Genomic DNA, 16051 nt, shown 5'->3' with positions numbered 1-16051 from the left:
GAGGACTCTCACAGGCCACTGATGCCTCCAGCGGGGCGGGAGTCAGGCTCAGAGCTCCTGGTCAGCCCAGCCGGGCCCAGGGTCCCCAGGGCTCCTGCCCTGTGGCTGTGGCTGTAGGTCCATCTCTGAGCCACACAGGCCTGTGCCTGGGACACACCTCCTGAGGGGCGGACACAGTGCAGGTGGCCAGAGGCGTGGTCAAGGCCATTTTCAGCGGCTGAGGCAGGGGTACCCAGGGTGAGGTGGAGGGGGCGAGCGGCTGACAGCTGGGCCCCATGTCACCATCTCCCGCTCGGGCTTGGGGATGAGCCGGCCTTCCAGAGAGAGAGAAGTTGGCTGAACTCGGGCCTTGCCTTCCCGGCTCTCAGCCTCAGGGGCGCTCCCTTTCTGTCTGCTCTGTCCGGGGGCAGAAGAGGCCTCGGAGCCTGGCCCTCCTGCCCACAGGCTCGCTCTGTGACCTGGTGCGGCTCTCCCAGGTCAGGCCTGGCTTGGGTGGCCCACAGGCCCAGCTCCGCGAGGTTCTGCTTTCATATCCAGGTGACCTTAACCTCTGCGAGGCTCAGTTTTCTCTCTGTAAAATGGGATCACGCGGCCGCCGTGAGGATGAAAGGGCGGAACGCAGGAGAGACGGCGAGCTCTGGCGTCTGGGCAGTGAGTAAGCCGTGCATTTTGCCATCATTAAGCTCTTTTATTGTTTGTGCTGCGCCTCCCAGCCCCATGCCCTTGCGTGGGCCCCCGCCTTTCCCCGTGGCTCTGTGAACTGTGCGTTCCTCAGAACACACTCCAGGCACTGCGTGGTCCTTGGCGCTGCCTCCCTTCAGCACCTGGCCCCAGCCCAGTCCCTTCTAGGGGTTTCTGCTCCACTGACCACACTGTGAGCCACCTGTGGGTGGGGCCGGGTGTCTGTGGTCCTTGTGCTCACCTGAGCCAAGCACGGGGCTCCCAGAGAGTCCTCAGATGACAGGATCCTGCAGGGAGCCGGTCACGTGCTGGGCACGGGGCCCAGTCTCCCTGCCTGTCTGGATCCCCGTGCCCCCGTGAGGCCACCCACCCGGGCAGACCCTCGGGCCGGTCTCCTGCGTGATCTAGTGCTCTCGGCCACCTCTTTGTCGCACCTGTCTTGTCTTCTCGTGCTGGTCGGGTCGTGTCGGGTCCCTGGGAGCCTGGCGCTTCACCCTTGGCATTGAAGGAGCGGCTAGGATTCTGCTGATGGCCGATGAGTCAGCCTCCTTCCCACACAAGCTCAAGTCCAGGCTCTGTTCCCACTCTCTGGGACAGCGTTTCCCTCGCTCTGTGATCTCCCTGCGGGCCCAGCCCTGAGCGTCTGGCCTCTGTGCTGGGAGGCAGCCTGGCATGAGAGAGAGAGAGAGAGAGAGAGAGAGAGAGAGAGAGCGAGCACTCTGGGCCTGAACCAGCTGTGACGTAAATCTCAGATGTGCTACCTTGTGGCACTGGAACTTGGGTGGCTGCTGAAAGACCTCCGAGTCTCCGCTTCCTCCTCTGTAGACGGAGGTAGAAGTTGCAATGTCAGGGCCACCGTGATGGGGGGATGACGCAGTCCACAGGGACTGAGTGGAGCAGAGTCCAGGCACACCGCCAGGGGTTCCACCATGCGGCTCCCGCCCGGTCTGGCCTCCTTCAAGCAGGAAGGGCCACGCTCAGGGAAAGCCACACACTTGCACTTGGCGTGGATTTATCCCAGGTTGGTGACCTCTCTGAAGACAGGAGCTGCGAGTGGCGCCCGACAGAAGTCCGTGACTCAGTGGCTCCAAGGCAGTGGGGACTGTGGCATGGCCCGACCTGTGTCCTGATCGGCCAAGGCACTCACAAAAGGCTGCCGCTCCCTGGAAGGTGCAGTGGCTCCGGGGACTTCTATCAGGGTCTCAAGGACTGGGCTGTGTGACTTCAGTGTGAGCGTGCTCAGTGGCCGTGACCCTGGCCATTTCCACCTGCACAGCTGAGGGTCCTGGGAGGCCAAGGGAGGGAGCCACTGTGTCCACCCAACCTTTAGGTGCAAGGGGCCTGCCCAGCTGTGAGAAGAGACGTCCAAGTGAGGAAGGATTGGTGCGCTGGTGCATGGCTGTCGTGCAAGCTGTAGCTCTGTAACTCCTGACACCACTGGAGGGGAAGCCCAGACGTGGCCCCAGCACCGGCACCGTCTCTGTGGGATCCTGCTCACCCCACCCCATCTCCCTCCACACCTGAGTTTTGCATATTCACTCCATTACTTTAGAATAGTGGCTCTCCGGGATAAGAATGCCCAAGCAATGGTTTTGCGCGTCATTCGCAGTGTAAGCGCAGTGTTAGACTGCGCTTGGTTTTCCACAATCTGCTCGTTTCTATCATTCCCACGCTGCTCTGTGTTCAGGGCCGCGTGCGGCTCCGCGTTCAGGGCTGCGTGTTCAGGGCCGCGTGCCGCTCAGTGTTCTGCACCCGCCACAGTTGTCACTCCCGTCTCCCGGGCGCGGAGCTGCATCTCGTGGTGAGCGTGGGCCGTGGTGCATGTGGGGTGCATTGTCCGTGGGGCTTCCTACTTGCCAGTGGATCTCCAGGTTGAGGGGTGCAAACCTCCTGCTTCACAAGTTGATGCCAGCTGTTTTCTAAATCCCAGTTTTGGGGTCTCTGGTCTCTCGAGGCCCTGCAGCCCGCCGTGAGGCAAACCCCCTGCTGAGGACTCCACTTCCCAGGCCCCCCCCCCCGCCCCCGCTGTCTTTCAGACGCCCCCTCTACTGAAAACTCCCTCCCTTCCCACCTCCACCTGCTCCCTAACTTCCCGGGATCTTTCCCAGTTCAGCTTAGAGCTGCCTCCCTCCACTCCCCGGCTCCTGCCCACGTCCCCAGGTAGGCGGTCTCTCCTGAGGGGGGCTCCTGGGGGCAAATGCAGGACCAGCCCCTGCTGCTGGTTGGAATCCTGCTGGGATGAGTCTGGTTTTCTTGTCTCTAACCTGTTTTCCCAAAGTGTTTAACCCAGAAGGCTTTTCCTCCCTGGGGAACAACCATGACCCCCATTTGGAAAACGCCGTCTACAAGATCGCCTTGTCCCGTCTCTCTCTCTCTCTTTCTTTTTTTAAGATTTATTTATTTATTTGAGTTACACAGAGAGAGGAGAGGCAGAGAGAGAGAGGTCTTCCATTGGCTGGTTCACTCCCCAATTGGCCACAATGGCCGGAGCTGTGCCGATCTGAAGCCAGGAGCCAGGTGCTTCCTCCTGGTCTCCCAAGCGGGTGCAGGGGCCCAAGCACTTGGGCCATCCTCCACTGCTTTTCCAGGCCATAGCAGAGAGCTGGATCAGAAGAGGAGCAGCTGGACTAGAACCAGCGCCCCTATGGGATGCCGACGCTTCAGGCCAGGGTTTTAACCCGCTGCACCACAGCGCCAGCCCGGCCCCTCGCATCCCTTTCGAATGTCAGTCCCTGTGGTCTTGTTTTGCTCAGCCCCCAGGCTATGATTCCGCTGACTTTTCCCCCAGGCGTCCCCTAGGTGGGTGAGTGGTGCAGGGCTTCAGTTGAGTGAGTGAATGTGTTCATGAGGGAACGAATGAGCCGGCCCCGGGGCTGGAGCCTTCCTCCTGTGGTGCAGTCAGGAACCAGGCGCGGACCGTGGACCATGGACCATGGACCGTGTACTGTGTACCGTATCTCTACCCCAGGGAGCTCCAGCTCTCATGACGTTTCTACGCACCTGTGCCCGGCACACCCTCTCGCCCGCAGGCCTCCTCTCCTGTCACTCCCTCTGTCACCCGTGGGGCTGGGAGCCTCTCTAGCCTCTGCATTCCAATGAGTCTGGGGTCAGAACCCAGCTGCCAGGGGGCTCTGTCATCCCCCTCCTTCCCAGGGAGCAGAGAGCCCTGTGGTTAGGTCTGCAGGCTCTGGAGCCAGCCCGGCCGTGTCCCCGATGACCTGGGCGGCTTTGGCCAGTGCCTGCCTCAGTTTCCCCATCCGGGCGGCGGTGACGATAGCATTAAATGAGTCAGTACATGGAAAGCACTTGCAGCAGGTGGCAGTGGGCTCCATCAGCGCCGTGGCAGTAGCATTCATTGTGCACCTTCTACATGCCAGGGACCGTGACGAGAGCTCTCTGTATGTCGTTCCGTCTCTCCTCCCTGTGGCCTCTTTGCAGTGGGTGATGTTTACCTTTTTCTGATTTGGAGGCTGAGCCCTCCCTAAGGAAGACATGGCAGGGACCCACGGGATCGGGACTCGGGTGAGCCGGCTGCCGCCCCTGGGCCTGGGCAGCTCCTCTCCTTGGTCATGACCATGACTACGCTGACAACCTGGGCACCTGTAAGGTTTTTATTTATTTATTTTTAGATTAATTAATTTATTTGAAAGGCAGAGTTACAGAGAGGAAGAGGCAGAGAGAGAGAGAGAGAGAGAGAGAGAGAGAGAGAGAGAGGTCTTCCATCCGCTGGTTCACTCCCTAGAGGGCCGCAACGGCTGGAGCTGGGCTGATCTGGAGCCAGGAACCAGGAGCTTCTAGGTCTCCCACATGGGTGCGGGGGCTCGAGGACTTGGGCTGCTGCTTTCCCAGGCCATAGCAGAGAGCTGGATCAGAAGTGGAGCAGCTGGGACTGGAACCAGCACCCATATGGGATGCCGGCAGTGCAGGCGGCGGCTTTACCCGCTGCGCCATAGCGCTGGCCCCACCTGTAAGTTTTAAAACTGTACTCATGCTCCCCAGGTTAGAAACCCATGGCACTGTGGGGATGGCTTTTATGCACGTGTGTGTGTGTGTGTGTGTGTGTGCGAGAGAGAGAGAGAGAGAGAGAGAGAGAGAGAGAGAGAGAGAGAGAGGAGTTACTGGAGATCTCAGCACCTTCATGGTGGATCCAGGAAGACAGAGCGGCTGGGGCGGGGGCTCCTCACCTGGGACCACCGGCAGAGGGACCGCCTCGGGCCAGCAGTGCTGCAGAGCAGGCAGAGGCTCCTGGAGTCACTCTTGGTGTCACCATCTCAGACCCTTGTACAGGGCCACGGGTGTCAGGACTGCGGCAGGCAGGACATCTGTGGGGACTTTGACCCAGGCAGGTGATCTGGGCTGGAGGCAGGGAAATTCCTGGGGCCAGGAGCCACCATCAGGGCTTTCCCCTGGTACTGGGGATGGGGAGCCAGGCCTGACTTGGGGGGCCACGCTGGGATCCCTTTGCCCGCGTGCCAGCTGGCCAGGACCCTGCGGGCTGACTCCACGTCAGAGGGTCACTGTCCTCTTCCTTCCACACTGGACAGGGCTCTATTCCACTCCATCCACACTTCCGGCTGCACGACAGGAGGGTGTGTGGGGACCTGGGCAGAGGGGCTGGACATGCCGGGGTGGGGCAGGAGGTGTGGGACAGACGTGCCAGTGGCTGGCCGAGGTGGAGCCCAGAAGGCTGGGGCCCTGGTTCCAGGCAGGAGCAGGCAAGTCTCCCCCTGCACCGGGGCCCACATGGGTGGCCCAGGGGGACAAAGGTGATACAAGCAGGCGGGATGCCGCACCCATGTCAGGAAGCAGAGTTGCTCAGCGGACGAAGCACCGGGGATTCTGGGGGAGGGAGGCTGAGACCTTTCTGGACTGGGCAAAGGAGGGGATTTCTGGGGCTTTCTGGAGCCTGCAGACAGACTGGCCCTTGGGAAGACTAACCCAGCCTGAGGACTGCAAGGTGTCAGTTCCGGTTGTCACCCTCCTCCAGGTGGCACAGTGTGTCCTACGGACAAAGCAGGCTTGAATTCCACAAAGACCTGAGCCTTCCTCGCAGCTGGCAAGCACTTTGGCTGCTTAGCCCCATGTGACAGCCTTAGTTTTGTGCCCTGTGCGACACACAGTCTGAGCAAGGGCACCCCAAGGCTCCTTCCGGCTGGAACAGGCTCCTGTCCCGGGGGCCAGCCCTACACAGTCCTGTGGGTCCTGTGGGATCTGAACGTATCCCCAGGCCCTCAGCCCCGGCCTCCTTCCTGGGTGCCCCTGGGTCATGGGGTTTGGTTCCCTCCGCACCTCCTATAGGCGCTCTTGCTCGTCCGGTGTCTCCCTGCTTCCACCAGGCCGGTGGGCATCCGTCTCTGCGATCGTCCTCCAGGTTAAGGATGTGACAAAGTCGTGCCTATCCCTGTCACACCCAGCCCAGTGCAGCACACATGGCGCTGGGGACACGCACTCTGCAGGGATACGCTGGCTATCAGGGGAAGGGGGAACACCACGCAGCCAGGCGGCAGCGAATCGGGACTTGGGGTGAGGCTGCTCCTCGGCCTCCACCTGCAGCCTCAGTTTCCTTGTGGAAACAGCACCCCATCCCGGGCACGTTGCTGTGACAGGAGGCACCTTGCAGTGTGGAAGGTGCCGGGAGCTGCGTCATCCACCCTGGCCTCCCTGGGGACCTTGGTGCCCACATCTGTCCATGTCTGCTGGGCTTGGTCGCTCAGGGCATGAACCCCCTGCCACCTCGGGTTCTCTGTGGCCACCTGAATTCATGTGTCCTCACGCACAAACTCCTCCAGCCCCCCCCCCATGAGATACCGACACATGATGCTCACGCATGACAGATCTGTGCAAACGTTCAAAAGAAAAAAGATCAATCGGCCAGGGCCCTGGCGTGTGCATTTACAGGGCTGGGAGGCCAGTGACAGCCTGAGCAACTGGACAGACCTGAGTCTTTCCTCCCACACCTCCTCCCTCCACCAGCAGACACCACGCAGACCTTGTCCTAATGAGTCTCCGCCGATGCTTTGTGGGCCGTCCCAGCACCGCCGTTCCCCAGCTGTGTGACCTCAGACAAGCCTCTTGACCTCTCTGAACACATATCACCATCCGTGCAGTGGGAATGATAATAACGTCTTTGGGGTTTTGGTAAATGAAATGGTATCTACGGAAAGTGCTTTATGCAGCCCCTGGCACGGTCAGCGCTCAGTGAATGCTGGCTGTTATGAGTGATCATAGCCATTCTTTTTAGGTTTTTGTGATTTATTTATTTATTTGAAAGGCAGAGTTCAAGAGTTCTGTCCACTGGTTCATTCCCCAAATGGCTGCAACAGCCGCAGCTGGGTCGGTCTGAAGCCAGGAGCCAGGAGCGTCTTCTAGGTCTCCCACTGGGGTGCAGGGGCCCGAGCACTTGGCCCATCTCCACTGCTCTCCCAGACACATCAGCATGGAGTTGGATGGGAAGTGGAGGAGCTGAGACTCCAGCCAGCGCCCATATGGGATGCCGACAATGTAGGTGGCGGCCTCACCCACTGCGCCACAGCGCCGGCCCCACAACAGCTATTCTGGGTGCTCCAGAAAGTAGGTTCCCTCACTACCTACTTAGCCAGGACACAGTCTTTCCTCATAATCTCATTAACCACTCTGGACCCATTATTATCTCATTCACCGCTGGGTTTGCACCTGTAAAAGCGCTCCCCAGCATTCTTTGAAGCCAGAGTGTCCCCAGGAAGGTGCCCCCTCGCCTCGTCTCCCCTGTATTTTGTGGGCGTCTCCTCCTGCGCGTGGTGACTCAGGCCTGGCCTTAGGCAGGGCACTTCCCGAGGGCACCTTTCCTGGAGCCAGTCTGCGCTGACATTTCGCTCATCTTCTTGAGCGTGTGTCGTTGGGGGCCATCTTCCGGCTTTCAATGCTCGCTCTCTGCATATGTGAACGAGGGATTTTCCTCTTCTGGCACAGTGTGCTTCTCCAGCAGCGATGTCTGTGGCACGGAGGGCTGACCAGCCGCTGGGATGCCTGCACCCTGGGTCAGAGAGCCTGGGTTTGAGTCCTGGATGCTCCACTTCTGATCCAGCTTCCTGCTAAATGCGCCCGGAAGGGCACCCACTGGGAGACCAGGTCGGAGCTCCTGGCTGCGGTGGCGCCCAGCCCTAGCTGCTGTAGGCATTTGGGGAGTGAACCAGTGGAGGGGCGATCTCTCTCTCTCTCTCCTCTTTCTCTGTCGCTCTGCCTTTCAAATAGATAAGGAAATAAATAAATCTCTAAGAAAGAAAACTAAACTGGGAAGCAGGAAGAACAGCAAACAAGAGCAGGAGACCCAGAGGGCAGGAGGCAGCCTGGAGCTCGGGTGGGGTCCACCAGAGCAGGAGCAGAGCCGAGGCGTCGAGGTGTTTTCTCCGTGGAGGCGGTGCGCGCAGCGCGGCGATGCGGGCAGGCTGTGCGCGTGGAGGCATGCCCCAACACCTCCCACCGCTGCCGGATCAAAACCGTCTGGGCAGCCGCTGCTAAGGATGCAGATTTGTGGGGATGCGGGGGGTGGGGTGGGGGGAGTCAAGGCCAGGGTCTGCAGAAGAGAGAGGTGGAGGCCGACCCTTCGGCCAGGCCGGCGGGGCGGGGGCTGGGGTCAGAGGAGGAGGGGACGTCCCTGAGCGGACCCGGGCCGTGGCGTGGACAAGTCCTCGGCCTCGCTTGGGACTTGGGGCGCTGTTTCTCAATCTTAAAATTGAGGGAGGGCGGACCCCGCGGAGGGAGTGGTCCTGCGGGCGCCGAGCTCCCAACAGGTGCGGCCCCCACCGCGAAGGGGCGGATGCGCGCGAACACAGGGGCTTTGCGGAGGAATCCGCCCGCGGGACCCGGCGCCGCTGAACTTGAATGCTGCGGGTGGCTGCGGGCCGCCGCGCCTGGGGACGGGGCCGCAGGGGAGAGGCAGCTCGCTCTTCGAACTTGCGTGGACCCTCCCTGGTAGAGCCGGGAAGTCCAGGTGCCGGGCTGGGCTGTCTCACTACGCGTGCTCAGCGCAGTGCGGGAGCCGGCGCGAGGAAACCCTCCCAGCGCTGCGGGGCAAATCCCACCTGGGAGGCGGGGCACGGGGCGCGGGAGGCCGCAGCGCCGCCCTCGCACCTGCGGGTGCCGCCCGTGTCGGCGCGTCGCGCTGCCAGGTGCCCGGCGGCTTGGCCCAGGAGTGGAACCCCCCGCGCCCTTCCCTCCAGAAACCACTGCAAGTTAGTTGGCCTGTTTGTCGTTTTTTTTTTTTTTTTTGCAAGTTTTATTATGACAACAGTTAATCAGAAAAATAGAAAAAGTTGTGCAAAGAAAAAGCATATACACACCCGATGTAACTTTTTCTAACACTTTCCACAGTTTCTCCTCCGTTTCTCTCTCCCCCTCTCCCTCTCCCCACATGTATGGTTTGTTTTGTTTTGGCTGAACAGCCTCCAAGCCGCGTGTAAGGCTGACCCCTGACCCCGTAGCATCTTCACCACCTTTCAAAATCTTAATGATTCCTAATTTTCTCTCTCTCTTTCTCTCTCTCTGTCCCTCCCTCCCTTCCTTTCTTCCTCCTTCCTTTTAGATTTATCTTTGAAAGGCAGAGTTCCAGAGAGAGAGAGAGAGAGAGAGAGAGAGGTGTTCTATCTGCTATCTACTGGTTCACTCCCTAGTTGACCACAAGGACCAGGACTGGGTCAGGTGGAAGCCGGGAGCCTGGAAAGCCATCAGGGTCTCCCTCGTGGGTGCCGGGGCCCAAGCACTTGGGCCGTCCTCCACTGCTTTCCCGGGTCCATTAGCAGGGAGCTGGATGGGAAGTGGAGCAGCCGGGGCTTCTGTGGCCTTGCATGGGAAGCTGGCGCTGCAGCTGGTGGCTTGATCTGCTGCGCCACAACCCAGGCTAGGATTTTTCAAAGCACGTTCTTCTTGTTGGACTGTTAGGTCTCTAAGTTCGTTTTAATCTAGAAGATGGCTCCCTGGGTGCAGCATTTTTAAAATGCCTTGAGTCTTTCGCGGTGCTCAGGCCTGCGGTCTTGAGGAAAGGGCTGCCCACAGCGTGTCTCGTGGCTCCGTCCTCTGTCCCCCCTGCTCCCCACAACTGACAGCCCATCAAAGCTGCCTTAGATTCCGATGAAACGTCTCTGGCCGAGAACTTCACAGGGAAGCTTGGGTCCTCCACGTTGCGCCATCTCCTGCCGCCCTGTCGTCACGCTGCTGAGGTAGGTTTTTAACGACCCAATTTCCTACACCTCTCCCCACGCGGTCCGGTCCAGCAGGTCTGGTGCTGGAGCCCAGATGTCTGGATGCTCTCAAACACCCCAAGGGGTCTGACTGCTGTAGTACACAGCACCCCTGACCCTGGCAGCCAGCAGCTCAGGGGACGGCCTCGGCCAAGGGCACAGCGTAAGGGAGCAGGTGAGGCAGTGGAGGTAGGTGAGGTGCTCAGGGACCTGGCCCTGGCGGTTGGCGCTGTCTGCTGGCATCTGGCCCCTGCAGGGAGGGGGATGGGCTGCCTCGGGCAGCTCCAGCCTCAGTGGTGAGATCTTGCACAGCTCTGCTCCCAGTGGCCAGCATGGGGCCTGGTCAGTGTCTGCCAGGCAGGTGGCAGCCTAGGGGCCGGGAGCTGCTCTAAGCGTGAGCTCCCAGCCCAGCAGCACAGCTTTCTGTGCACCTCAGTGGCTTCTTCTGAGATCCGAGCCAAGGGCGTCCAGGCCTTGGAGCCAGCAGCTGGGTGCAAAGGCCCAGAGAGCCCTTGGCAGCCTGCGGGATTGAGGGCAGGTGCGAAGAACGGCTGGGGTTCTCAGGTGGCGCTGTTCCGTGCAGGACACAGGCAGCTGGCGGAGCAGGTGCGTGGCTCAGGACAGACAGACGAGGGAAGAGCTCCTTCTTGGCACGTCCCACTTTCAGGAGCGAGGGGCAGTCAAAGGGATTCAACCCAGTGTGGTTAGGGCTCCCCCGAGGTTTGTACGCATGCGCGAGAGTCCAGTGTGAGAAGGAGGCGGAGCCAGCAGCATCCAGGCCTGGAAGCCAGCTCCCACGGCCTCTGAGAACCAGCCGGCCTGCCCTGGGCCCTCACTTCCCCGTCTGTAGGATGGGAGGCCGGCCAGCGGTGCACACAGGGGCTCAGAGAGTCTGTGGAGAAGTGGAGCTGAGAGTCGGACTCTGAACCCCTCATAGAACATGGGGGCCGTCAGGATCAAGGTCAGGGCGGAGGAGAGCGCTATGGGGCTAAAACGATGCAGACGTGGCTTTAGAAAGGCTTACATCAGAGTTTGGATGGGGGGGGCCTGCGAGAAAGGGACAGCGGGGTGGGGCACCTCATCCCCACCACGGGCAGCAGCGCCCACACTGGGCAGGGGCCCTCGTTTCCTGTACCCACCCTGCACGCAGGGTGTGGGCTCCACGAAGCCCAGACCTCAGATCCGTGGGACCAAGGAGTCTTCGAGAAGGGTCAATGTGGGGGAGCGAGACACAGAGGCCCACTTGCACCCTCCCCCGACCAGTGGAGGGACGCTGGGCGAGTCACGTCAGCTCCCTGGGCCTCAGTTTCCCTGGAGGAACTAGACGAGGTGAGGCCCAGGGGTGCACACAGCTTTGACATTTGACGACCTGATCCTGTAATAGAGTAGCTAGCACAGTGGCCGTCAGCGAGCCGCATCCCGGGGCGCTCCTGTGCCCCGCCCAGCTGCCGCCAGCCAGTGAGACTGGCCAGAGACCCTCCCCTGGCGGAAGCATTCACTCCCCGGGCCTTTACTGAACGCATGCCAGCAGCACCCAGTCATAGCATCCCAGAGACCCTTCTGGAATGTTCTGTGTCTAAGGACTGGACCCTTTTGGAGGGAGCCCAAGCAGGTCTTTGAGCCTCAGTGGGCCCCACGTGAGCCACACGGAGCAGGGCACCCCTCTTGCATGTCTGTAGGCGGAGGCTGGGATCGGCTCCACCCACCAGGCGTAAGGCCGCCGCAGCGCCCCTGTGAGGGCTGAGCTGCTTGGTGCAGCCGAGAAAACCCCTGGGCTGTTGGCGCACGGGCTCGGCTGGGGTCCCCTCCTGTCACCTGTGAACACTTGTCAGCCTGTGTTCTCGGTGCCTCTCTGGTCCCTTTGGGGGCTCTGAGGAGTGAGGGTCCCTCCTGGGCCTGCCCTCCCAGCGCTCTCTGGGCACTCAGCTGGGCCCGGGGGGTTCCCCGTGCCTGATGAGCCAGAGTGAGTCTTTGGAGTGGCTGCCTGGCCCACGGGAGACACCCACAGCGGTGGGTGCTTGGTGCCCGCTGGGCGTGCCCAGTCCTGAGCAGGCCAGGCAGGGCCAGCACAAGCCCCTTTCTCCTTCCCTCCCACCTTCCGCAGCCCCCAGGCCTTGGCGCCCCCCCACTCCCCACCCTCCTCCCACCCTGCCCCGTGCCCCCGCCTCAAGGCTGAAGGAGACAGTGCCTCTCCCCACCTCCTCCCTGCTCCATTCTGATCAGCTCCGCTTTCCTGTGAAATGGGGGGGTGGGGTGTGCACCCTTCATGTTCACAACACAACAAAAAACAGGTTTCAGCGTTTTACAGGTTTCAACATTTTTCAGGCCGCCTTGTCACATCTTATCAGATCAGCCGCAGCCGCAGGCCAGGCGCTCGGGAGCTGCTTGGGAGTGCAGAAGCTGGAACATTCCAGCAGCCGATGCTCGGCCCCGCCCTCCCCACCCCACCCTCCCTCTCCTCGTCTCCCCAGAGAAGCTCCCACGGGGCTCCCTGGGGTGGAGGCAGGGCCTGGCCTCTTCCCCTCCGAGGGGGGTGGGTGGGCAGGCGGACAGCCGGCCGGGGCGCCCTGGGCGTTCAGCTCCTGCCCATACCTCCGCTTCCTCTCGGCTGCTGGGGACGGTGGCGCTTCTGGGCGTCGGAGGCTGCTGGCAGCTGTGCCTCCCCTCTAGAAGAGACCCGCGCCGCGCCGTCGGGGAGCGGGGTGGTCGGCCTCACCCTCAGAATCTGGGAGCTGTCCCTGAGCCCTGTCCGAGGGCTTAAGGAGCGGGAAGAGGGTCAGCGCCCCGCCGGCCCGGCTTCACACTGTGTTGTTCTTCGTGGCTGTGGGTTTTTGTGCGGGTACTGCCTGGTTCACAGACCCCCGCCTGCTCTCCTGCCCTACTCATGGGTGTGTTGGCGACCCTGGTTCAGAGTGACAGGTCTCCGAAGGCTGACGCAAGTCCAAAGGTCCAATTTGAACCCAGCGAACCCGAGGGGGCGGTCCCTGGGTTGAAGGGAGCCCCTGCCACTCTTTAGTGGGTGGGGAAGGATAGGGCTGGGGGGGGGCTGTCTGTGTGGAGGCCATGGGGTGCCCACTGAAGGTCTGGGTGCATCCAGAGCTCCTCCCCCCCGGTGGGGAGGCCAGGGGGGGCTGGGCAGAGTGCAGCATCAGTGTCCATGAATCCTGGCTGCGCACCTGCCTCACAACCTCGTTTGGAGCACTGGAGACGGAGGCAGGCCCCGGGCCCCACCAACCTGCCTCCCGGGGTGCTGGCCCTGCTGAAGGTTCTGTGTTGCTGAGGCCTTCCCGCCCCCTCTTGGCCCTCGCTGCCCCATGTGAGGCTTCTGGCAGGCACAGCCCCTCCTGGGCACCACAGGAGGGATGGAGCCTTAAACATCGTCCACCGCTAGTCTGGCCCAGCTTCCGCTGGGCTCCAGCTCCGTCCCTGCGCGCTGTCGGGACCCGCAGGCCTGCAGGACACCCTGGACTTTGTGCTTGCGCTGCAGTCTCGTCCATACCAGCCCCGCCTTCCTGGCCACCCTGGCCCACAACCCTGATTATGCTCCCCCACCTCTTGCTTCCCGTGTGGCACACAGCCTGTTCCTGGCTTTCTCTCAGCTCCGAAGGCCACTGCCCTGGGCGGGCCACACAGCCCGTCCTCTGCCTGCAGCTCTCACCTGGCACCAGTGGCAGTGGAGCCTCTGAGAACCCTTCATGTCAGTTGTCACCAGCTTCCACCTGCTGGCCCAGGGTTCCCTCCCCAGGGCCCACCCCTCGGCCCATATGGCCTGTAACTGACAGGTCAGGAAGCCAAGCCTAGCTCACGGGGCTCCCACCAGGTGGCCGTCTGCTACCTGGGGCCTGGGGCCGTTCCCTGTCCTGGGCAGCTGAGCAGCCAGAGGTGCCGTCTCATGCGGCTCTGGCCCCCCTCCCCCCGTGCCTGGTACTCTGGGGCTCGGCTGCATTCGCAGCCATCATGTGTTGAGTGAACCAGCAGGGAACAGGTTTGTTCTACAAGGGGGACTTGCACCTGCTCTCCTGGGACAGGCCCTCCTCTACCTCCTCCACTCCGGTGGCCCTCACCAGGCCACGTGGGGAGCCCTGGGGCCTCCGTGGGGTCAGTGGCTCCTGCGCTTGCCCTTCGTTGAGTCCAGCATCCCCTCCTTGCATACGCAGTAGACACAGGGGCGCAGACGCCCGTCATGCCTCTGCGGAGAACGAGCCGGTGACTGGTGGCTAGGCCCTGGGACAGCCCCACTGCGTGGTGAAGGGCATCACCAGCCCCTCCCCCTGGCCTGCCTGGAGCTCGGGAAGGGTGTGGACCGAGGGAGGGCCAGTGGACAGGGGAGGAAACATGGCCACTTGTGACCCTTGCCTTTGGTCCCTCCTCGCGCATTATCACAAGCTCCCAGAGGGAGTGGCCACAGTCCAGGGCCCATGGCCTCCCACCCCAGGAGCCCTGACTGTCTCATCACTTGCAGGGCCTGGCCCCTTCCCTGCCCCCTTGGGCACGTGCACCCTTGGACTTGGGCTCCCCTCCTGACGCCCACCAGCCCCGACCGGCCTCTGGATCTAAAGGGAAGTATAGTCGTCTCGAGTCCCAAGGCCACTGCTTGCCTCTTACTTCTGGCTCCTTTCTCAAGCCTTCCTTCCCTTTCTGGAAGTTTCCATCTTGTCCCACGCCAGGGTGGAGCCCCTGGACCCTGGAGCAGGTTGGGCCTCTGTCCAGTACTGCCCAGGAGCCAGCAGGTGGAGCACCTAGCCCTGGGCTGCGGTGGGGTTTACAGAAAGCTAGTGGTAGCTGCTGCAGAGAGAGACACGGTGACCACAGGAGGGGGCTTCCACCCACCGTGAGGGAAGGCCTCACCCTGGGCTGCGGGCCTCGGGCCACCTTCCACGGCCCCACCCACAGGGGGACCACGGGCTGGCCCCTCCCCTCCCCCGCGCTGTGCCCAGCTCCAGAGAAGCTTCTGAGAATGCTTTTGTCACCCGCGGTCAGGAGGGCGTGGGGGAGCGGATGGGGCTGGTGGCCGTCAGGGCCTTGGGCTCCTCTGCCCCCTTGCTGCCAGCTTTGCAGGGGGATGGCAGCATCCGGGGTGAGCGGCTTGGCAGGACGCCCGCATGGTGCCTCCTGCATGTCCGGTGAGTGACCGAGTGACTGCGCATCAGGCCAAGCCCAGGTTTCTTCGGTGACAGGTTTCACCTCTTCCTCGTGTTCATGGCACGGGGCCACCCGCAGCCCCTGGCCACAGAAGGCACAGCTGGGTGGCAGGAGGGGTCATGAGCTGTGTGAAAGGTGAAAGGCTGGCCTATTTCACCCAGAGAGGTCAATGTCAAAGTCCCCAGCTGGCACCTGCTGCCCAGCTGCCCGTGTCTGTCCTCAGCCCAGCTGGGCGGTGGGTGGCGGGGTGGAGGATGAGCTGTCCTCACGGGGAGGCGGGCAGGGCCAGGCCAGGCCAGGAGCTGGGTATTTATAGCCCCCGGCCCAGCTGGGAAGGCCTGGCAGGCTCCCCTGCCTGCCCCCTCACCAGCTGCCCGTGGCGGGCAGGTCTCCCTCCAGGAGCAAGGCCAGCATCTCGGGTCCTAAACGGAGCGGCCGCCTCCGGAACCGAGGAGCCTTGTCCTGTGTGTGGGAGCGGCCTCCGGATGCTGGGTGTGGGGCGTGGCAAGGCTTCGGCCTGGAGCAGTCGGGTCTCTCTTCCTTCCTGTGAGACTGTGTGCCTGGCCCTTTGGAGACCGAGTGTGCTGCCAGGGCGGGGCGGGGGGTGGCCATGAGAGGGGCGTACGGCCCGATCCTGGGGGGCTCCCGCCAGTACGGCCAGGTGGCACTGGGCTGCAGCAGCAGAGCACTTGCGACAGGAGGTTCAGACGTGTTCCAGGGCGGAACGGAGAGGGAGGCAGGGTCCCTTCTGTCCAGCCCATGGGAATCTTTAGAATGGGGTGAGCCAGGCATCGGGCTGTGACTGCCTGGGCTCTGGCAGTGGGGAGGCACCAAGGCCCCAGGGCTCAGCCTGCGCAGGGGTGTGGAGGTGTGACTCCGTGACCCCACCGGGCTGCGGGTCATCAGCAGCCAAGGCCGCTGGTCCCGTGTTGCACAGGGAGGAGGAGCGGGGGCCCCTGTGCCACCTCCCACAGTCTGGCAGGGACTTGCATCACAGGGCGGGCGGTGCTGGG

General features: G+C 62.3%; 1 protein-coding gene across 2 annotated transcripts in view; it reads left to right on the top strand.

Annotated features, from left to right (window-relative positions):
- WNT3 (Wnt family member 3) overlaps positions 1–16051 on the top strand; it is a 35292-nt gene that overhangs the window by 10267 nt on the left and 8974 nt on the right. The window contains exon 1 of one of the 2 annotated variants that reach the window (XM_008271640.4): positions 9689–9875. The exons of the other annotated variant lie outside the window; for it this stretch is intronic. Coding sequence (XP_008269862.1) covers positions 9787–9875 — 89 coding nt within the window. The 5' untranslated portion in view covers positions 9689–9786. Of the gene's footprint in view, positions 1–9688; positions 9876–16051 lie in introns of those variants that run through there. 2 annotated transcript variants of the gene reach the window in all.

This window comes from Oryctolagus cuniculus, chromosome 17, assembly GCF_964237555.1.
Source record: "Oryctolagus cuniculus chromosome 17, mOryCun1.1, whole genome shotgun sequence".
In the NCBI taxonomy this organism is placed as follows: Eukaryota; Metazoa; Chordata; class Mammalia; order Lagomorpha; family Leporidae; genus Oryctolagus; species Oryctolagus cuniculus.
The sequence above is the reverse complement of the archived record's forward strand: the minus strand, read 5'-3'. Positions and strand labels throughout refer to the sequence as shown.